The 21370-nt window shown below is 52.7% G+C and overlaps 6 protein-coding genes across 6 annotated transcripts; 3 read left to right on the top strand and 3 right to left on the bottom strand.

Moving 5' to 3' along the window:
- The first annotated feature begins 388 nt into the window (after positions 1-388).
- Positions 389-4729, top strand: PV09_03023 (uncharacterized protein). The gene is made up of 2 exons (XM_016356163.1): positions 389-2803; positions 2856-4729. Exons 1-2 carry the CDS (start codon positions 980-982, stop codon positions 4239-4241), a joined length of 3210 nt encoding a protein of 1069 aa, XP_016215686.1. The 5' UTR covers positions 389-979; the 3' UTR covers positions 4242-4729.
- Positions 4730-6202: 1473 nt separating this feature from the next.
- Positions 6203-7199, bottom strand: PV09_03022 (uncharacterized protein). Its single transcript, XM_016356162.1, has one exon. It carries the CDS (start codon positions 6599-6601, stop codon positions 6236-6238), a length of 366 nt encoding a protein of 121 aa, XP_016215685.1. The 5' UTR covers positions 6602-7199; the 3' UTR covers positions 6203-6235.
- Positions 7200-8117: 918 nt separating this feature from the next.
- Positions 8118-11695, top strand: PV09_03021 (peroxisomal hydratase-dehydrogenase-epimerase). Its single transcript, XM_016356161.1, has 7 exons — positions 8118-8463; positions 8516-8743; positions 8795-8903; positions 8959-9439; positions 9492-10315; positions 10476-11205; positions 11286-11695. Exons 1-7 carry the CDS (start codon positions 8308-8310, stop codon positions 11464-11466), a joined length of 2709 nt encoding a protein of 902 aa, XP_016215684.1. The 5' UTR covers positions 8118-8307; the 3' UTR covers positions 11467-11695.
- Positions 11696-12579: 884 nt separating this feature from the next.
- PV09_03020 (uncharacterized protein) lies at positions 12580-16746 on the bottom strand. Its single transcript, XM_016356160.1, has one exon. It carries the CDS (start codon positions 16013-16015, stop codon positions 12872-12874), a length of 3144 nt encoding a protein of 1047 aa, XP_016215683.1. The 5' UTR covers positions 16016-16746; the 3' UTR covers positions 12580-12871.
- Positions 16747-17611: 865 nt separating this feature from the next.
- On the top strand, positions 17612-21081 carry PV09_03018 (uncharacterized protein). The gene has a single exon (XM_016356158.1). It carries the CDS (start codon positions 20418-20420, stop codon positions 21054-21056), a length of 639 nt encoding a protein of 212 aa, XP_016215681.1. The 5' UTR covers positions 17612-20417; the 3' UTR covers positions 21057-21081.
- PV09_03019 (uncharacterized protein) lies at positions 18436-20397 on the bottom strand (the record flags this gene model as incomplete). Its single annotated transcript, XM_016356159.1, has 1 exon — positions 18436-20397. One exon carries the CDS (start codon positions 20395-20397, stop codon positions 18436-18438), a length of 1962 nt encoding a protein of 653 aa, XP_016215682.1.
- Positions 21082-21370: the final 289 nt, after the last annotated feature.

The raw sequence follows: 21370 nt of genomic DNA, 5'->3' as shown, positions 1-21370 counted from the left end.
GAGACGTCGTTGGTGGTGGTGGGGGTGGCGGCGACGACGACGGCAGCGGCGGCGTCGAGGCGTGGCAAAACAACGCAGAGGAGATTGGCGGTGAAGACAGGCAGCGACGGCCCAGAGAAATCAGGCCGACGCGGCAGCCATGATGAGAAATGCAGTGACAATAATAAAGCAGCACACGTCGCTTTTTCCTCTTTTCCCGGAGCGTCAGGGATTGGGCGAGCACGGCCGGCGCCCCAAGAAACAGTCCAAGGCGGCGCTAGACCTGATTGGGCGCCTAGCGTGTTCTCCCCCCTCCCCTGTCTGGCGTCCTGCCGCTGATTGGCCGGACTCGTCGCTGGCCAAAGGCGCAACTCCTCTCTTCAAGTGTGCGTCCAGCAAAAGGCACTGACACACACACACCATACACTCCACCCCGTCCGCTTCTCTGCCACGCCGCTCTACCACCACCCCCTCCGCAGTCCTCAAGCTGCGCTCTCGCAATACCTGAGCCGCAAGCTTCGTTTTGATACCAATCTCGACCCCCTTTACGCCGTCGTGCACTCGCTGCTCTCTTTGCGACTTGTCTGCCGACCGGCCACCTTGCCTTCGCACGTCTGCACACTGGCCCTAAGCACACATAAAGAGCCTGAATCCATCAAATTCTGACCTCTGATGTGCTTGGGCAGTCTGTCGTCGCGTCGTTTTATCCTACAGAGCCTGTCGGACCGTCCAGCTTTGCCTTCAAGTTCTTCGCGGACGCCTTGGGCACGTCCACTTCCGGCGACAGCCCATCGAAACGAGTTGACATAAGTCGCCAGCCATCCAGCAACCGATCCGTTTCGTTGTTGCGAGATCCTTGGCATCTGGCGACAGCTTGGTTGAGGTCGCCGTCATGCGAGCCAGACATCGGCGCTCCTGAAACCACCCACATCACACTTCGACACGCACGCATCCAACTCTCGTATCGCGCGCCGACACGCTTCCTACGGCGGCTCGGATTATGACCGAGCTCGCTCCCTTCAACACGCATGCTGACTTGCAGCTCGCCTCCTCAGCACCCGCCTCCGCATTCGCGCCCTCCACAACACATCCTCGCGTCAACGGTTTCTCAGCCCCTGGCGACGACGTGCCAGAGGACGACTCCATCATCAGATGTTTCTGCGATATCAATGAAGATGACGGGAGCACCGTCCTGTGCGAAATTTGCAACACCTGGTCGCACATTATGTGCTATTACCCCGATGAGATCATCCCAGATACACACGTTTGCGTCTTCTGCGAACCCCGACCGTACGACAAAAAGGCAGCACTAGAGCGTCAGCAACACGCAAAACTCGTCGTTTCGCCCGCTGAACGCAAGATCAAAAAGGTGGCCTCGAAGAGCCACAAGAAAAAAGTCAAGGATGCCAACAGCACTCCCGGCCAGACAAACGGCTGGCTCAGCGGTGCCGATGGACCGGATCGTGCGTCGGGTAGTCCTCGAGACCAGGGACCGCCGGCGAAAAGGCCAAAGACTACACACAGAAGTAGCGCGTCAATATCCAACCTTGCGTCAGGACACTCCCGGAAACGAGCTGGATCTACGACGATGAATGGCCAAAGTCCTACCAAGTCGCCTCGGTCGAACTCGCCAGAAGGCTACTCCGGCGACTACTACTCACCAGAGTTCATGCGAGCCAGCAATGCGACTTTCCAGACGATCGAGTACAATTCTTATGCAGATCTGAATATCCCTAACGATCTGCGCACCTGGCTCAATGATACGGACGCCCTCAAGGAGATTAGTCCCAACTTGACGCAGAAGGATGTCTTCACGAGGTGGGATCGCAACATTGAGGCGCTGAAACAGACCTCGCCTGGCGTGAGCTCATGTAAGCGCGAAGATCCGAGCATTGTCATCAATGGCCTACGTCCTGTCTACAGATGGGTCACAGCGAATGCAGCGTGCAGTGAAAACGCATACATCGGTGAGCTTAACGGCACTATAGGTCGACTGGAGTCGTACATTGCCAATCCGGAGAATCGCTGGAAAGAGCTCAGACATCCTGAACCCTTCGTTTTCTTTCACGATCGACTGCCTGTGTACGTTGACTGTCGCGAAGAGGGAAGTGTGCTGCGACATGTAGGCCGCAGTTGCAATCCCAACGTCAAGTTACAAATTATCATTAACGGTACGGATTTCCACTTCTGTTTCATCTCATTGCGAGAGATCGCCGAGGGAGAAGAACTTACGGTACCCTGGCACATTCGTGATCGAGAGTTGGAAATCATCCGCGCTGTCAATGACGGGGGTGCACTGAGTCCAGAGGATGAGGCCCACATGTCATCGTGGTTTACCAACGTCCTGGCGAACTTCGGCGGGTGCGCATGCTCTCGCTTAGGTCCCGGTGTATCATGCAATCTAGCCAGATTTGATCTGCGCAACAGGGAGCGCCCATTCAACTCGCTTGGCACTGGATCCAAGGCGTCGAAGGCGCGAAAACTCAAGCGACTACCTGCGCAGATCTCCCCTGGCAGCACTGGCCGTGCAACCAACAGCCGAGCAGGAAGCGAGGCAGTTCTTCATGGCGACAATGATGAGGATATGGCGGATAGCCGGTCCATGTCCGTCAAGTCAAGGAGTCAGCCGAGCAGTCGCGATAACACACCGATGACCACTGACGCTACCGTTGGTCTTGGCGTCGCCATGTCTGATCGTGAACGGCGGAAATTGTTGCAGCAGGAAAAGCTTTTCGAGAAGATGGAATTGGATGGAGGCTCTGGGCGGAAACCAAAAAGGACCAGCGGGGGCCCGCAAGCCAACACGCCCAACCCGTCCAACTCGGTAAGGATATGACATTCGTCATGCCATAAAAAGCGAGGCTAATGAGATTTAGAAACAGCTCGGTCCTCCGGATAACCCGTCACCTACAATGACATCTGCGGCATCTGGAACGAGTCGACCACCACGTACGAATGGCACTTCTTCGAGGGTAGTGAATGGTGTATCAAAAGCCACGCGGAGACCGAAGCCGGAAATGATTTCCATGCCAACACAGACGGAGGGTGATTATCCTGCCTCTAGTCCATCGCCAAGACGTAGGAATACAGGCAGCCATATCAGCTGTCTACTGCGCCGAGTGCAGTTAGAGTCGAAAAGGCGTAGGGAACGGAGCATCGTTGTGATGGGCGAAACAGATGCCTTAACCACAGCTACCAAGACGGAAGCTTCGCCAATCCCTTCATCCACAGCGATGCTACCGCCCCCGGTTCCTGTTTCGTCCGAAGCCCCAAAAACGGAACCTTTTGTGGAGGAAAGGATGGATGTTGACATGCAGGACGCCCCGTCAGAAGCTGATGAACAGTCCAAGGGCCAGGAGCCACCTCCAGATTCTGAACCGCAGAAAATGGATGGAATAGTCGCTGAGAAGATGGACAGCACGCCCGCAGAGAGAGAAGATCCCATACCAGCAGAGCAGATAGAGAGCATGTCTACAGGGCAGACAGACAGCGCAACTGTTGAGAAGTCTGATAGCGCATCATCAGCAAAAGAGGATAGTGCTGTTGCAAGCGTGCAGCCCTCCTCAGGCACACCAATTCAACCACCTGCGCCACCATGGGAGGAAATTCAGAAGGCAAGCTCGGATCCTGAAATGCCTCCTGTCAGTCGTCCGACGCATGTCCCAATACCACCGGTTCCATCGTTTCCCTCCACAACGGATCCTGCGCGCCAAGCACCAAACTCTTCTACAGCCTCCACACCTGCAGATGGCGAGCCTCAAAGCGTGACTGCTACGAGCTTTGTGCAGTCACCATCCTCCATTCCTCTCGCCAATCCAATGCCTGCTCTTCCCTCACCTTCCACATCAAGTTCAGTCGTGCAACCCAGTCCGGCCAAGAAGAAGATGAGCCTTGGCGATTGGATGAAGAAAAGAGCGCAAAAAGAGAAAGACGCCAAGGCGGAGGCGGAGAGCAGCGCTGGCCCTACTAACAACGTCGATACCACCGACGAGATCAAGTCCGATCCTATTGAGGCGCACGGAGAGACGGCAGAGCCGAGGAAAGATGATGACGCAGATCTTCCTGCTGACGATGTGGACATGCCAATGGCGCCGCCTTCTTTGGTGGTTGCTGCTACTGCAACCATTCCTTCAGCGGCAAGCGACGAACCGAGGCCTGATAACAAGGAGAACGCCGAGCAGTTGAGGCAAGCCGATAGTGTAGAGACAACTTCTGCACCCGAAACCACCGGTGCGAACAGCACCGTCTCTTCTTCTACGTGACGGAATTTCGCATGGCGTCTGGGGTATCGCCTTTTTCCTTTGATTTGGCTGCACATGCGATCATGCAAGCGCTAAAAGCAGAATTATGACGACAACCTGGAGTCGCAGCGATATATAACACGCGCACATACACACGCACCGCCCCTTCTATGCTACTTCATATCTTTGTGGGTAGCAATTCTGTACATCAAGCTGACTTCAACCGCCACTTGGCAGTCGCTGTCAGCATGACTAGTTCTTCTGAGCCTTTTTATGCTTGTGTCGTCTAGAGAGATCGTCGTAACACGAGTAAGAAAAGCGGAAAGGCAATTCCTCTATGTTTTGATAAGTACGACTCCTATTCTGTCTCTGCGTGTGGAGATATAATGGGAACAGCGTGTTTGGAGAAGACGGTGGGATCGTAACATAAAAAGACTCTTCATGGTGAGAGTTGTGTATCATATATGTTTGATGGTTTACTTCTTGAAATGCAGAAAGCCTCATGAACATTCCCTAGATTCGCGTCTTATTTCTTACCTTTCAATTTTTAAGGCCCCTTCTGAGGTTGCCTGCAGAAGGCACGGAATATCTGTTGTCGCGTTCGCCAGCCTTCCTTGCTTACGAGGAGTTTGCGATTGATGGCCGTGTGTATTATGATTGATTTGAGGCGGGCACTTCAAACGTGTCGATAACGGCGGTTTATTTGTGCCGTCTGTCTAGAGTCCCAACCTGCTGAGGATTCTCGCTCGCAAGTGATTGAAGCAATTTGTTTAGAATCTGTGCAAATAGTCGAGTTGGCTAATACGCTACGAGTGGCCTTACGAGCTCAACCGTCGCGTACAATATTTGATAAGGTAGTTGGAGACAAGGAAACGCCTGTGCAAACGATGATGATGATGGTGATCGCGGACGGACGAAGTCTTTCGTCGTCATCAGCAGCCTTGTGGAGACACGTCACGGGGCTAAGAGCTAGCTCTAATGTGAATCTTCCGTCATGCAAAGCTCAGAGTTCCTGTACCAAAGGGATAATGCTGCTTACTGTGACTTAAAGTTGTCGCGGAATCACCGAACAAAATTCAATAGCAATTGTTTGCACGCGCAGTATGTCTATGTCGTACACGTACATACACGTATAAAAAGGAACTGTTTTTTGATATCCCATTTTTTTTTTTTGGATCCGCGTCGCAGTTTAGGAACATGGCAAAATCTTTTTGCAAATTGAAAAGAGGCCTTTTGGTTTGGATTCGAACGTTTCGACGTAACTTTGAACGATCGGGCACAGCACTGCTTGGTTTTCGATTTGCTTTTCTCGAATTTGCATTCGAATGGGAGCGGGTGTCGGAAGCAACCACGCGTAGCAGAAGTGATGTCGAGATCAATCATCAAAAAAAAAAAAAAAAAAAAACCAGCGAGGCCATTCATTCCGGTGACACGGAGGCTGGTGAGTCAAGTGCCATCTAGAAGTTCGAAATAAAGTAGGACGATGGTTAAAAGACTGGACTCGTCCAGCTTAAACCAGGCGGAGTGGTAGACAAGCTTTTCAAGTAATGGGGTGGAAGCGCGTTGGTGTGAAGTTCGAGGCAGGTGGTTTGAGGACAATCGGACAATATCACCACCGCAATCAAAATCCCGCGCAATATACATAGACCGCCTGAGTTGAACAGTTTGTTTCTTAGATGAACACCGTGAACCGTCGCCGAGACATTCACGTGATCTGCGACAGCGCAGCCTACCTCATCTACTCCTTTCCAAAATAATCAACAGGTTCCAGTCACTGATCGAAATTATCGATGTGAATCTCGAGTTGCTCTTGCAGCTCACTTTAACTGAACGTTGTTGATTTCCTGAGTTTGAAGCCTTTGGTTTCAAAAAGAAGCAGAGAGGATCTCGAAGTATAAGTGAGCACTAGAGTAACGCCTCATATAGAGGTCGAAAAGAAAAGCTTAGCTTTGTTCTACTTGAGCTAATCCTCTAATTGAGGTCTGACTTAATGTGCGTCACAAATGCTCGAGACTTCATGAGAACGACGTACAAAGACTAACTTCACAATCATCAGTCGACCTTCTCATCGTACAGCATCCTGTTTCCCTGTTCAACGGCAATCTGTCCATGGCGCGAGTGAAGAGCCAAGCTGAAGCTTCGGTTGTCACAATCTCCTCAAAGAACCGACGCTGGGCACGTCTTGCGGACCTATTCGGAATCAGAAAGTTGGGTGAACTCTTCCCTGAAAATTCGACCCCCAATGACGCCGACAACAACCATCTTGTGTGCAGCGGCGATGTTCTCCGAGACCTGTGCATGATCGGGGAAGAACTAAGCAGGCACGGGATGACAAAAGATGAAATGCGTAGCCGTGTCCGACGCAGCTTTACCGCAGGCATCCAAGTTAGGCACGGCGATGTCCGTCAACTGCTCGCTCGACTCAGGCAACATAATATTCAACTAGTTGGTCGTGCCGGTGTTGGTCACGAATTTGCGATCGGCGTTGGAAACGTTAGGCAAAAGTCACCTACCGCAGAATCTCATGCCATTGCTGCTGCAACGCCACAGGATTTCAACGAATCTCACGAGCGAAAATTGTTGGGCCCGCTTGGAACACGTCATCGGAGAAGTGAAATCCATAGTGAAGCACCCAGCGGAAGTCGTGCGAAAAGCGTCCAACGCCCGCCAAGGACAGAGTCTCCTCAGGCTGTATACCAAAGTATCGAAGATGCTAGTGAAATGCAGGTTTCCAAAGACGAAGATCGCGGAACTCCTACTCCGTTCGATCTCCTCAACAAAGTCGTCATCGACGGCCCGCATGAAGCTAAGGCGCACCGTGGAATCATTCGCGAAGCTGGAACAGATGTTATCGATATGAAGCTGTTTGGCGGCCAGAGAGGCGGCGAACTTGAGCAAGAGGTGGACGATGTCATCTCAGCACAATCTCATGCTGCCACGACTTTTGGGGCCGGCAATTCTCGTTTTCCATCTTCTCTGCATTGCATCGAGGAAGACGGGTTTGCCGACATCTACGTTCGAGAAATGCAGCCACTAGCAAAGACCAGACGGATGAAGCGCAAGAGTGCTGCTGATACTCTACAGACCTCTCAGAAACGCTCGCGGATGTCCTGCACTCCTGCAATCGCTGCCTACAGAGATAATGAACGCGAAACCATCCTTTCGTGTCTCCGAATGACACACAATCTGCTGACTGCGGTAGAGCGGATGCTAGAAGCGGGTGATGTCCAAGGCGGACAAAGAAACGTTGACACTGTTGTGGCCATGGTCGAGCAAATTCTCGTGAAATACACCCATCAGTAGGTATTGACGCATACCACTTTGCGGCCAAAATATATATAGAAAGGCAAACTCAATGGACTGCACTCGATTGAAAGCAGTCCGGCATGGCAAAGGCGTGCATGTTGTGTTGGCTTAACGGTGCATGTTTGGGGAGTTAGACCCATAGCCACGCTCTTTCGCCGGCGAGTTGCAGTCCCAAGTCCACCTACCATTGATCTGCATGTCGACGGATGGGATCTTGTGGTTCGCGTTTTCGATGATGGCTGCGATAGAACGAGGCAAAGTGAGAATGGTCGGTCTGGCTCGGCAATAGCAATGTAAGCGAGGAATGTATTTTAAGGCATAGGCAAACATAGGGAGTTACAGGCAGGCATCTCGAGGCACGATCGGATTGGCAACTTAGGGAATCGAGTCAGGTGCCGAGCTTGTATTCTTTAGGGTTAAGCAGAGAGACCGAGATTGCAAAGAGAGCCGCTGTCCTCGCACGGATCTGACAGGTCGCGACCGTAGTCGTTCACATGCATGCGGCGACTCGTCCCCACCGTGCACGTGATATCACTGCGACTGGGGCATGTGAACCCCAGATTTTACGGCGACGCTGATTGGCACGGCAACAGCTCGCAATGGACCGAGGTTTGTCGATGCCAAAGAACGCAGCATGACGAGGTCGAGTGTCCGTGTCTGGCTGCCGACGGGTGATTGCGCTTTTCGTTAATATTTACGTCCTCGCCCTCTCTGCGTTTGACGTACCTCCGTCCTCTCTTCTCCTCTTGATTGCTCAATCACACATAGCAGCAGCACAGCAATGTCGGAACTTAGCTTTGCAGGACAGACCGTCGTCATCACCGGTGCCGGTGGTGGCCTGGGCAAAGCATACGCCACCTTTTTTGCTTCGAGAGGAGCTAACGTTGTCGTAAATGATCTCGGCGGCTCGTTCAAAGGAGAAGGTGCTGGCACGAAGGTAATCTATCCCAAAGGTCTGCCCCTCTCCACAGCTACTGATCCAAACGTAGGCTGCCGATGTGGTCGTCGAAGAGATCAAGAAGGCAGGCGGTAAGGCCGTAGCTAACTACGACAGCGTTGAGAATGGCGAGGCCATCATCAAGACCGCCATCGATGCTTTTGGCCGTATCGATGTCCTCATCAACAATGCTGGTATTCTGAGAGATATCAGCTTCAAGAACATGACAGACAAAGACTGGGACCTCATCAACGCCGTGCACGTGAGGGGTGCATTCAAGGTACGAAATCTGGCGATAGAGAAGTGGAGCAAGGAAATTAACAGATTGCAGTGCACTCGTGCCGCATGGCCGTACTTTAGAAAGCAGAAGTATGGACGAGTCATCAATACGGCCTCCGGTGCCGGTCTCTTCGGTAACTTTGGCCAGGCCAACTACTCTGGTATGGCACTCATCACAAACAATGCTTGATAGTGGTGAAAGCTAACAACAAGAAGCGGCTAAGCTCGCACAGGTCGGTTTCACTGAAACGCTGGCCAAGGAGGGTGCCAAATACAACATCCTCTGCAACGTTATCGCGCCGGTAGCAGCTAGCCGCATGACCCAGACTGTTATGCCGCCAGACCTCCTCAAAAACCTTGGCCCGGAATGGGTCGTTCCTCTTGTTGCCGTCCTCGTACATCCCTCGAACAAGACTGAGTCGGGTTCAATATTTGAGCTTGGTGGTGGCCACATGGCGAAGATTCGATGGCAGAGAGCAAAGGGCTCTCTTCTCAAGGCCGATGAGACGTATACCGCGGGCGCCGTATTGGCGGACTGGAAGAACGTTGTCGACTATTCGGAGCCGGAGTACCCGACTGGCCCTGCTAACTTCTTGGAGAAGCTACAACAGTCCATGAAGGCTCCGCCAAATCCGGCTCCGCTGCCGATTAGCGGTATCAAAGATAAGGTCGCAGTCATTACTGGTGCTGGTGCAGGGTAATCTACAATTTCCCCAGCTGTTTTCAAGCCATGAACTAACGATCCATAGTCTTGGCCGTGCGTACGCCCTCCTGTTCGCAAGCATGGGCGCCAAAGTCGTCGTCAATGACCTTGTCAACCCAGATGATGTCGTAGCTGAGATTAAGAAGGCCGGAGGTGAGGCAGTTGGAAACAAGGCTAACGTTCTCGATGGAGCCGCCGTCATCAAGACCGCGATTGACACATATGGTCGTGTGGATATCTTGATTAACAATGCCGGTATTCTGCGTGACAAAGCATTCACCAACATGGACGACAAGATGTGGGACGTCGTCATGGATGTTCACGCAAAGGGCACATACGCCGTCACAAAAGCCGCATGGCCGTACATGCTCAAGCAAAACTATGGCCGTATCGTGAACACAACCTCAACTAGCGGAATCTACGGCAACTTCGGCCAGGCAAACTACGCTGCTGCCAAGTGCGCTATCCTCGGTTTCTCGCGCGCTCTCGGCTGGGAAGGTGCTAAGAAGAACATCTACGTCAACACAATTGCACCAAACGCTGGTACCCAGCTCACCGCAACAGTCATGCCACCTGAGATGGTGCAGGCCTTCAAGCCGCATTACGTCGCACCGCTCGTTGCTCTGTTGTGCTCAGACAGTTGCCCTGAGCCCACTCTTGGTCTGTACGAAGTCGGCTCGGGCTGGCAGGCTCAGACTAGGTGGCAGCGAAGTGGAGGACACGGCTTCCCGGTCGATGTGCCACTTACTCCAGAGGCCGTCCTGAAGCAATGGGACCGCATCGTAACCTTTGATAGCCGGTCAGACAACCCGAAGAGCATGCAAGATAGCATGCAGTCAGTCATGAAGAATTTCCAGAACAGGTCCAAAGGTAAACTATAGACCAGAATCTCCATTTCTCTTTAATGCCATAGACCTTCATGTGAGCTATGAAGGAGTAAGATGTAGCTTAAATGCAATATACAGACTGTTTTTTCTTCCAAATCGTGCTTTTAATTCTCTCAGTGCTGTAGCTAATCAACTTGCTCTAGGCGGTGCGAAGAAGTCCGGCGCTTCCAACCAGGCGATCCTCGACGCCATTGCGAAGGCAAAAGAGGCGAAAGCCCAAGGCACTGAGTTCTCATACAATGAGAAAGACGTCATCCTATACAACCTCGGCATTGGCGCGAAGCGTGACGAACTGCAATTTGTCTACGAGAACAACGAAAACTTCCAGGTCATCCCGTCGTTTGGTGTTATCCCACCATTCGGAGCCACACCACCTTTCAGCTTCAACGAAATCCTTCCCAACTTCTCGCCAATGATGTTGCTTCATGGCGAGCAATACCTGGAGATCAAGCAGTACCCGATCCCCACGGAAGCCACCTTGGTCACGTACCCCAAGCTCATCGACGTTGTCGACAAGGGCAATGCCGGCATCGTGGTTCAGGGCACGACCACGATCGACAAGAACACCGGAAAGGAAGTCTTCTACAACGAGTCGACCGTCTTCGTCCGTGGTTCCGGCGGCTTTGGCGGCCCAAGGGCTATGAAGGACCGCGGCGCCGCCACGGCCCCTAACAAGCCACCTCAGCGGCCCGCGGACAAGGTCGTCGAGGAGAAGACGACGGAGGAGCAGGCTGCCCTCTACAGATTGAGCGGCGACAGGAACCCTCTCCACATCGACCCCGAATTCTCCAAAGTCGGCGGTTTCAAGGTGCCGATTCTGCACGGTCTGTGCTTCTTCGGCATTGCCGTCAAGCACATTCTCAAGGCTTACGGGTAAGTCACATTTTCCTTTCTTGGCCACGCTGAATTACGGAGTTTGCTGACCGTCGTTTTTCCTTTTCCCCCGCGTATAGTCCGATTAAGAACGTCAAGGTCCGATTCGCGGGCTCCGTTCTCCCAGGTCAGACGCTGAAGACGGAGATGTGGAAGGAGGGCAACAAAGTCCTCTTCCAGGTCACCGTTGTGGAAACTGGCAAGCTCGCCATCGCCGGCGGCGGAGCCGAGCTGCTTGAAGGTGCAAGCCCAAAGCTGTAGAGCATCACAGAGAAAAGGAAAAAAAAACAGTGTGTCTAGTTTTCTCCCTCCACATCTGAGGCGTAGGAAGGGGTCATCTCACGGACGATGTTGCTTTAAAATTGCGGCGCATGTACTTGTATCAATTGGATGTTTTTAATATTTTCGATCTGATGACAGCAATTCCATCGCAAACAATGAATAAGACGACTTCCATTTCCAGTTTGCGTTTAGTCGTCACAGAGTGTGCACGGAAGCGCTCATCGTCAGCGAGAGATACTTCCGTCTTGTTAAAAATCCCTTATTTTTTCTTTTTTCAGCTGGGCGAGGTGTAAATAAAGTCACTCTTCTATGGGGGCTGACATTGTTCGAGCTCCGCGATAGGATTGGCTTGTGACGCTATTTGAGGTCGATACAACTGATGTCACGGTCCCTACAAATTCCACTCCCATGACCCCTATGTGTGGGAGGAACGCGACGTAAACGTAATTGTAGCACCAAACATACTCAGGCTCGATAACGGAGGGCTTTTTGCTGTTCTTTTCTTGTAAAATTGAAAAAAAAAACCCCCAACATGTTAGGCCTTGCGGTTCTTTCAGACTCTCAGTGCTTCATCCGCGACTGCGTGGGCAAAGATAACCACGACCTTGCTGTCGTTTGACGCAAAGTAAAAAAGTCGACTGGGCCTCGCTCAGCAATGCTTTCATTGGATATGGCACCGCAGCAGGGGCTTTTGCCGGCATGAACCCAACGTCGCCTATTCGGCTGCAGATATAGTTATCTGGCTCAGCAAAGCAAAACCTACGAGCCTAAAGCTTCGAGATTATCAAATTATATTGCAAAAACAATTTCGATGCAGTGCTTGTCCTGTTTCGTGTTAGTTTTCAGCTTGGCTCACCACCATGATCAGGGCAATAGGGACGAGCAAGGTATTTTGTTCCTTCCTTCAGTGTTACTTTCCAAGTTCCGCAGCGGCAGACTTTGCAAGTGGAGAATACTGGAACGATAGAGTGACCAAAGGATGCCGTCGGTTAAAAAGTGTCGGCCTCCAAATATCTAACTTTACTTTCCTGAGAGGCGCCTCTCATCACGGTATTGTTTCTACAGAATGCTCAAGAGCGGAACGAACTTCTACTCATAATGAACTGCAAAGGTGGCGAAGATCCTTCGAAACTGATGGGAGAAAGCCAGGAGCCAGTGACCAAAATGCCTTAATATTCTTTCTTGACGTAATCAGCATTGTACGCTGAAGTTTGAAGGTGCTGCAGATTACAGCCGCCCATCGAAATAGTATACCGCGCCATGTATGGGTCGATGTGGTATCCAAAACAAGCATGAATAAAAAGTCGATACTGCCCCCAAAAAACCAACTAATGTCTCTTTGTTCCCAAAAAAGTGAATGCAGATTATACATGCATGGTAATTTTTATGCGGAAGGCGTGCAAGTACTTGCCTCCAAATGGCGTTTGCCCTCATTTACGTTGGAGCCAACATCAGCATGTTTCTCAGCTGCAGAAGTCTGGTTAGTAGGTAATGTCAACATATCGCTGCTGGATTGAGAAGGCCCATAGATTGCTGAGCCTTGACGCTCTGGCACATCTAAACTTATCGGGCATTTCCTTTCTAATTTGTTTTCAGAAAGGGAATCCGTTGTTTCAAGTGTGTTTGTAGTTGTGCGGTGTGCATCCAGCTCACGTAATGGTGAGATAGTCGCTAATGGGGGTCCTCCAAGACTAACGGAGGATATTGTGGCCATCACGGTAGGCAGAGGTGGGTTTCCAAGATTGGTCGAAGAACTGGAATCTACTGGACTGGAGTATTGCGGTGGAGAGCTCGTGGGTATTGTTACAGGAGTTGTCTTAGAAAAGTGCGAATTTTCAAGGCTGAGTGACGGTCTACGCTCATAATTATTGTCAATCGGAGGAGAAAGTGTAGCCAGCGTTGGGCTGCCAAGATCAATAGCCTCGTTTCCGCAATTATGGTGGATGCCGTTCGGAACAGGTGTTGTGGTTTTAGCTGTAAGTCCAGAGAGATGTGGTGAATGCGGGTCGTTTTGCTTGTCGGGTTTAAGTAGAGGCGATGCAGATGAGATTGTTGTGCTTGTGGCTAAAGGATTGTCTGAGTTTAGCCCCGGGCTGAGATGTGACCGAGCGTCAGTCGAACTTATTTCCAAAGTCGGGCTAAACATTTTACTCTCTTCAGGGACATAGGGGCAGAAGGTTGATGATTGGGGCCCAACCGCAGGTATAGAGGGGCTGATGCGCGGGGAGACCAAATCCACGACGGACTGAGAGCCATGCGATAGAGTTGCATCCAGCGGCATAATATGCTCGGTGGAGTTAGCCTCGTCGCGAAGTATCGTAGCCGCTGGCATTTCTTTGAGCTGTATCTGCTCAGCAGCAGACACCGCCGGAGAAGAGCTCTCTCTGTTCCCTATCAAGGGTTCATCCACATGCAGAGAGGTAGCACTGCGTTCATTCTCTTTCGGCAAACTCAAGGATATTGCCTCTTCAGTTGGGATTATCATCGGTGTATTGTTGTCCACGTGCCCGTCCGGCTCGATGTGGTTGTATAATGCAGCAGCTGAGTCAGCACGCTTATCAGGTTCAGGTGAGGCTAGCAAGTAGTCGACATGTTGATCGGTGCTGGACACTGTTGAATCTGGGGCTGGTATAGGGAGATGAATTGCGTCCTCGCGGTCTAGATCACCTCCACTCTCTTCGATTGTCGCGTCGACATCTGTTGGCTCACTGGGCACTTGTGCACTATTCGCTGGCGCACGATCGTCACTGTGCGTCAGTTCTTCAATAGGTGGAAACTTAGCCAGCAGCTCCTTCGCCAACAGTCTCTCCCGGGGCGTTGGACTAAGGCATATCTCGACAATCTCCCTATACCACTGCGGAACGAGTTCTGGGTCTCTGAAGCGAAGTGGCCTTTCTTGACGTTCCGGTTCGTCTTGCTGCTCTGCCAACCCCCAAAGAACCATTCCGAGCTGGAAAATGTCGGATTTGACGCCAATGTACATGCTGATCCTTTGACCAGCCTGAATGAGGCGAGACAGCTCCGGTGGCTCCCATCCAATGGGACAACCACGCCTGTTGATATCGATGATATGAGCATTGTCGGACTGAGATATGACAATGTTGGACAAGGTGAAGTCACCCTGCACAAAACCAGCCTCGTGTATCTCGGCAAGGCCTTGAACGATTTGACGGGCCCAACGTAGACGCCGCGACCAAGTCAGTTGGTCAGTGTATCGTAGATCATAGATCAAATCGACTAAGGCCCCTTGCTCACAATAATTCAGAAGTATACCTTTAACGTTACTGCGCTCGTCTACAACGAGGCCTTCGAGATGTACGACGTAGGGGGAGTCACGCAGGCTGCTCAGGGCGTTGATCTCGTACAGGAATTCCTCGACTGCTTCGGGACCTGGTATCTCCTTCTTGATGAAAGTAGCGCCGTCGCACGTCTTGACTTTGTAGACAAAACCGGACATGTGGCAGTCAAACTCAATGGTTCGCTCAGAGAAAGTGGGCAGATCGAGGTGAGCGACGGAAGAGAGAGGAGGGTACTGAATGATCTCGTTCACGTCCTCTGTGACATGGACGTGCAGCCTGCCGTCGCTCGTCTCCAACTTCAGGTTCGTGACGGTTGGGTAGAACTGGATCTGGGGAAGAGAGTCGCGGATGGCTTCGTAGATACGAGCACTCTTGTCGCGCTGGTAATGCAGGGATTTGAGGTCAGCTTCGAGCGAGTCCTCGGGCGCGTGTCGGTAGTCGCACGACACAGTGACCCGCCTCCACTTGTTTGGCTCTTCAGCATAGGTGATGAAGAATTTTTCGCGGTCCGAGCGGTCTCTGAAGTGCATGCTAAGGTTTAGTATCCACTTCGCCTCGAGTTCAGACTGGATCTGAAGTTCGTCGAGAGCGTCCGAAAGTTGTTCGGAGTGATGAAGCAGGTCGTGATGCGCCCAGTCGTACTGCGAGCGGGCGTCCTGGTCCTGATCATGCCTATCGCTATTCTCGTCGTCGAGCGTCCCCGCCGTCGAAAGCAAATCGTGCGGGGCGTGCTGGACATCGCTCGAGCCCGCTGACGATTCTATCACGTCCAGATTTGGGCATGGGGCCTGCAGCTGCGGAAGTGTGCTCTGTGGGGCCTTCCTTTCATAGCTGGATCCCAGTCGTCGGTCGGCAGACGATGCCCTTCGCTCCTCGTGATCTGGCTCGTGGGGATACAGACGGTCCCTCCGCTCGGAGTCCTGTCTTTTGAATGTGAGAGGGCGAGGCAAGCCAGGGACCACAGCATGCGTCGGCGCCGTCGACACAGCATCCTGGCAGGGCACCTTCTCGTTCAGCTCTCCTTCGTCTCCTGCGCGTGCTGGCGTCGGCTGTGCCGGGACCTCCTTGTCGTCTTCTTTCTTTAGCCAGTTCCCCATCTGCCTCCAAGTGCGACCCCAAGCGTTCTCCTTGTCAGACGACCTGTCGTCGTGGCAGTTTGCCTCCTGCAACGAGCGCTCGGACGCGGGCTTGTCGACGTGTGCAGCGTTGGCAAAGAAGAGATGCGGCATTGGGCAAGCTGGATGAAAAGGCCCCCGAAGTAGCTCTGTGTTTGAGAAGTGCGTGGACAGTGTCAGGCACCTGAGCTAGGCGCCATGTAGCGGGCAGACTGCGACGGGATTGCCGGTGGTGTTTTCCACGGAGCGATGGAGTGGACTACGCGGGCTGGTAACTCGGGGGACAAAGCGAGACGGTAAACAGACGGGTGGACGCGTTTCAGGCGGGTGCGGTCAATGGCCGAAAAGACGAGGCGACAAGAAGCGTGCTGCTGTGTGCTAGCCGAATGCTCATGGTGTGTTTGTGTGTTGTGCCGCGGGGAAGCGTTGCTCACGATGCATGCAAATCGCCTGCGGAGGAGAATTTGGTCGGTACGAGTGTGATGGCCCGCACACGCCGGGGTTGGCGATGGGCGTCTTGTGCTGGCCCGCTCCGGATGCAGACACGGCTGTCAGCGTCGGGTCAGCAAGCGGACAGAGCAGACGGCATGTGGTGTTTTGGGCTCCTTGTGCGGTGCCTGTCCGTCCGGAAAGATGGTGGAAGGGGAGCAGCGAGCGGATGCAGTCGGGCTGAGGTTCGACGGGATTGCTTTTCAACGTGTGGGATTCCAGCTTGTGCGTTGTCAAACGGATGCGTGACAAGGATCGAGACAATCCCACAGGCAGACGGCCACGGGTTTCGATCAAATCATAGCGCCAGCTGGGGGAAAAGGTTTGCAGAGTGACCTCACACGGCGTCTTGCGCACGGAGAGGCGAAGATGGGCATGCTGACGCCGTACAGGCGGAGCAGAGCGACCGCATTCTTCTGCGACTTGTCACTTGGCCGCGGCCATCTCGGCCTGTCAGCGCACAAGAAACACGCCCAGCTCCGTCCGCAGAATGCTGAGAATCATGCTCTGGAGACGCCCGTCATTCTTCTTGGGCGCCAGGAACGTACAACGACCTCGAACGGAGCCGGTTCGGCGTGTGGACTTGCTCTGCGGGCCAACTCGCCATCTGCTGCCGCGTGTACCATCCAGCTTCACAACATCCACCGTCCGTCTCTACTCCGCCCGTCGTCTCCAGCCTGATCTTTGGTTTTGTGCTCGTTGCCTCTCTCGCCCTGCGACGTGCATGAACCTGCAGCTTGCCCACTGTCCACCGCCCACCGCTACTCCTGCAGGCGCCTCACTCCTCGCGTCTTCAGTGTCTGCCGTGGGTGCTACCGATCGTTGCGACGGAAGCCACTTTCTTCGATGAGGACGGCCTTACCTCATGTCCCGCGCCGTCGCTAGAGCAGCCTCGCATCGCGCCGTCGCTCCCGCGTCGCCCGTCCCCATAACCCGCCGCGCTAAGGATGTAGTACCACATGCCCCCCATCTCCAGCAGCGGGAGGCTGTTTGACCTGGCCGCCAGTCCCGTTTGCTGCACTGGCATTCAGCCGTACGGAGAGGGACGAGCAGAAACAGAAGCGAAAAGGCCCGTCGACGTTTCTGTTCTGCATCGCGGCGCGTTTCGTTCCGCATCGCCCTCGCGCAGGCGTCGCCAGCCGCAGCGCCTCGTGCAATTCGTGTGCTCTTCCGCGCAGACTGCACCTCGGTGAACGAAGGGCTGTTCGCATCGTTGCTGACCACACGTCTTTGCTTCGCTGTTTCGCTTCATTTTTTGTTCTTCTTTCACGTGGGGACGCGCACCCTCGTCGTGAACGTCGACATGGCGGCCTGCGATTGGAACCCCAACTTCGCGTGACGGCACTTGTTCTGCAGCATCTCAAGAAGCGCGCAAGGCTAGTCCTGCGGGTGCAACGCCACGATCAAAGATGAGAAAAACCCGTTCGGCGTGGGCGCGGAACTGCTTTTCGAGCGAGACATGCTCCTAGGCTCTGTTGTCCTCACTGCCACGATCCGACCAGGCGTAGAACTATGTGGGCGGACAATTCGACGTCGGTGCCAAGGCAATGTTGGTATCGTGATGTCGCGGACGACGGGTGCGCCGTCCATGTCACGTACGTCGACGAGGCGGTATCGGCGTGACAGACTTTGTCCTACTTCGTCGACCAGACTGTCTCTCAATCTTAACAGGGAGAATGACCTGACAAAAACGACGGCAGGCGTACGGCCTTCTTAACAGACGAGAGGAGTTCACTTCGCGCCACCGTCAGGCTCATCGAACGTTTAAAGTTGGATCCAGTAAGTGCAATTTCTAAAATCATCAACAAATCCTAAGTACAAATTGCAAATATATTCCCCCCACGGTTTCAGCTCAGTCTTCTCAAAATCTCGCCCTTCAGCTCAACCTTGTCAAAGTCGTCCCCTTGACAGCACTGGTTTTTTGCAATATATCGCGTTGGCTTTCGATGTCCTGCTGCATCCGCACGCATGTACCCGCTGCGTCAAATGAACTGTGGTGAGCAATGGAATTAAACCGCCAAAGCTGCAGAGGGACACCTACCGTGTCAACACGCGCGAATATACAGCCCAATGGGCTGGTGTTGGGCAAACGTCAAAGCGAACCCTTGCTTGCCGCTAATCTCGAACGACACCGGTCCCGGGGTGCAGGGATGGTCAGCAATCCAGTATGTGGTGCCTGGCTTCATGGGAATGTCGTTCAAGTGTCTGTACACTTGCGGTCTGGATGCGCACGTAGTCGCGGCATCGGCCCTACCAACGAGGTCGAAGCTCGCCAGCCCTTGTCCGGAGAACGTACATATATCTGTCCGACCTTGGGGCCAGAAGAAGAACAGAGAGCACGTCTTTCCGGCGAACGAGACGGGCAGCTCGAAGTTAAAGACGGAGCTCACCTTGTCGTCGATGTACGCGTCTTGGTTGCCATAAGCTTTGTTCAGCTCTGCTGTTGAGATCGGAATCACGCTGGTGGGGAACTGGTGCTCGCCTTCGAAATTGGCAGGACAAGCGCCAAAGAGCTGTCCAGGCACTTTGCCCTCAGAATGTTGTGGTGATCCCCAGCTTGGCGGCGGGACGTGACTGTTTTGTGGAGGCCAAGGATGGCTCCAGTGAGGCCTTAGACCAGATTCTTGATTGTGTTGCGGATTGCCATGCTTGTGTCTCAGTTGACAATGCTCATGGCATTTGAGGTCCTTGGAATGGCACTCCTCGCATGGAGGGGCGTCTTTGCCATGGTGATCTGGAGCGTGTGGATGAGACTTCTCCCAGCACCTCTCCTGACATTCCTTATCGTACTCACCGCACCAGTTATGGCAATTTGGCTTGGAAGGTCGCGGAGTCTTTGAAGGCCGATCGGATTTCCAAGCAATTTTACACGCTTTCTTGCAATCCCAATCGTCCTTGTTGCATTGCCTCACACACTTTTCTTGATTACCTGTATCCCCAGGCATTGGATTACATTTTTTGTCACACGTCTTGTGGCATTGGTGACTTGGCTCCTTGGGACACTCGTGGCAGCACTTGGGTTTGTCATGCCTACGCTCTTCAGGATACTCACAACGCTTCAAGCACTCCAAGTCATCCTTTTTGCATCCACAACTCGGCCGTGGACTTGACGCTGGCGGTTTACAATTTTTGTCGCATTTCTCGTGGCAAACCTTGTTCTCCTTGTGGCAGTCATGGCAGCAGAAAGGGTTATGCTGTGGTCTATCTGGGATCCAGCAGTGCTTGTGACAATGTATGTCGTCTTTCTTGCAGTCCCAGCAAGACTGTGGCTTTGGAATGCGAGGTTTGCAGTTCTTCTGGCACTTCTTAAGGCAGGCATCGTTGTCCTTGTGACAATGATCGCAACAGAAAGGTTGATGGTCACTATCCTCAGATATGAAGCAGTGCTTTAAGCATACCCAGTCGTTCTTTGGACATTTCCAGCAAGGTACGGTTTCCTCGTGTTGTGGGACACAGCTCTTCTGGCAGACCCGGTCCTTGGGGCTGCATTTCTCGCACGGAATTGTCCTCAAATAGCAGGTTTTCTTGCACGTCTGCTCGTCCTCTTTATCCTTGTCGCAGATGTCGCATGGCTTTGGCTTGACGGGTTTGCACTTTTTAGCCTCTTCACAGCTCCACTTGTCGCGACAATCTTGGCAAACTACGACCTCCTCCACTTTGGCAGCAACACACTTCGCAATGCACTTCCTGTCACCTTCGGCACAACGACACTGAGTGGAGGCTTCTGAGCGTCGAATAGGTTGGAAAGTCAGATTAGCGACTGGATTCTCAATATCGCTGACTTCGGTTTGTCCACCGTTTGCCGCCCTATCCTCGGAAGAGGTTGCCTTCACATCAGGCTCGTGCGCGTCCTTTCCCCCAGCGAGCAAATCTTCAGAATTCTTGGTAGTCTCTGAATTTTCGCCAGAATCGAAGCTCGGTGATGACTCAAGCTTGGTTTCTCCGTCATACTCAACGGCCGCATCGAGTTCGTCCGCTATGTGCTCAAAGATTTGATGACCGCTCATATCAGTGACGACTTTGTTCGATGTTGAATCTCGCCATCGTGTCACGAAGCGTTGCAAGGCTTCTCGCGATATGCAGGAACTTTGGCAATTGTGATCTTTCTTTTCGCAAACGTCGCAGGATTTTGGAAATGGCTTCGACCAAGTGGTGTCTTCAGTCTTTGGCCACGGTTCGAATCCTACGTACGGAGGATCAAACCTGTCGGGATTTCTGCACGTCTTCTTGCACTCGGAATCTTTTGGCTCGCACTTGTGACACATGGAAGGTTTGCAAGTCTTCCTACACTCCTTATGCTCTGGTTTACATTTATGACAGGGTGACGGCTTGCATGACTTATGGCAATCAGAATGCTCTGGTGGGCACTTGTGACAAAATTCGGACTTTGGCTTCGCCCACTCTGTCCTGTCTTCCGCATTCCAACAAGTCTTTTTGCATTCGCCGTTCTCTGGATGGCATTTGTGGCATGGTGATGGCTTGCACGACTTGTGGCAATATTTATCATTTGTCTCGCATTCGTGACAAGGTTGCGGAGAAGAGGGTCTCTCCTTGGACTCGTCTTTCCAGCTCAGTCTGCCTTCAGTCTTCTCTGATTTGTAACTATCCGACTTGGAGCATTCGGTGCAGTATGGTTGTGTTTTGCCATAGTGTTGCTTTTGTTTAGGTGGAATGCAGATTTTGAAGCACTCTCTATCCCAATTTTTGCAATGTGAACAACTTGGGGTTGTTCTGGGTGGGAAATTGTCCCAGCATTTCTTTTCGCATTCTGAATCCTTCTTACAGCTATGGCAAGCTGGTGGTTTGGGACCGTAGCACTTGAGCTTGCAATCCTCATCGTGACGAGGACAGTTTTCACAGGCTGTTCTGATCTTCACGGTTCGTGGTGACTTGCATCTTTTGTCACAAGACTCATGGCATTTCCAGTCTTTTGTACTGCAATCTTGGCAACAAGCAGGCCTCTCCTTTGGCTTTGGCGTA

Source organism: Verruconis gallopava (genome assembly GCF_000836295.1).
Source record: "Verruconis gallopava strain CBS 43764 unplaced genomic scaffold supercont1.8, whole genome shotgun sequence".
Lineage (NCBI taxonomy): Eukaryota > Fungi > Ascomycota > Dothideomycetes > Venturiales > Sympoventuriaceae > Verruconis > Verruconis gallopava.
The sequence above is the reverse complement of the archived record's forward strand: the minus strand, read 5'-3'. Positions and strand labels throughout refer to the sequence as shown.

Coding starts and splice junctions, on each gene's coding strand:
- PV09_03018 (XM_016356158.1), top strand. CDS start 20,418: ATGTTGAATCTCGCCATCGTGTCACGAAGCGTTGCAAGGCTTCTCGCG.
- PV09_03023 (XM_016356163.1), top strand. CDS start 980: ATGACCGAGCTCGCTCCCTTCAACACGCATGCTGACTTGCAGCTCGCC. Junction 2,804..2,855: donor CGCCCAACCCGTCCAACTCG/GTAAGGATATGA, acceptor AATGAGATTTAG/AAACAGCTCGGTCCTCCGGA.
- PV09_03020 (XM_016356160.1), bottom strand. CDS start 16,015: ATGCCGCATCTCTTCTTTGCCAACGCTGCACACGTCGACAAGCCCGCG.
- PV09_03021 (XM_016356161.1), top strand. CDS start 8,308: ATGTCGGAACTTAGCTTTGCAGGACAGACCGTCGTCATCACCGGTGCC. Junction 8,904..8,958: donor TGGCCAGGCCAACTACTCTG/GTATGGCACTCA, acceptor AACAACAAGAAG/CGGCTAAGCTCGCACAGGTC. Junction 9,440..9,491: donor ATTACTGGTGCTGGTGCAGG/GTAATCTACAAT, acceptor AACGATCCATAG/TCTTGGCCGTGCGTACGCCC.
- PV09_03022 (XM_016356162.1), bottom strand. CDS start 6,601: ATGCCTGCGGTAAAGCTGCGTCGGACACGGCTACGCATTTCATCTTTT.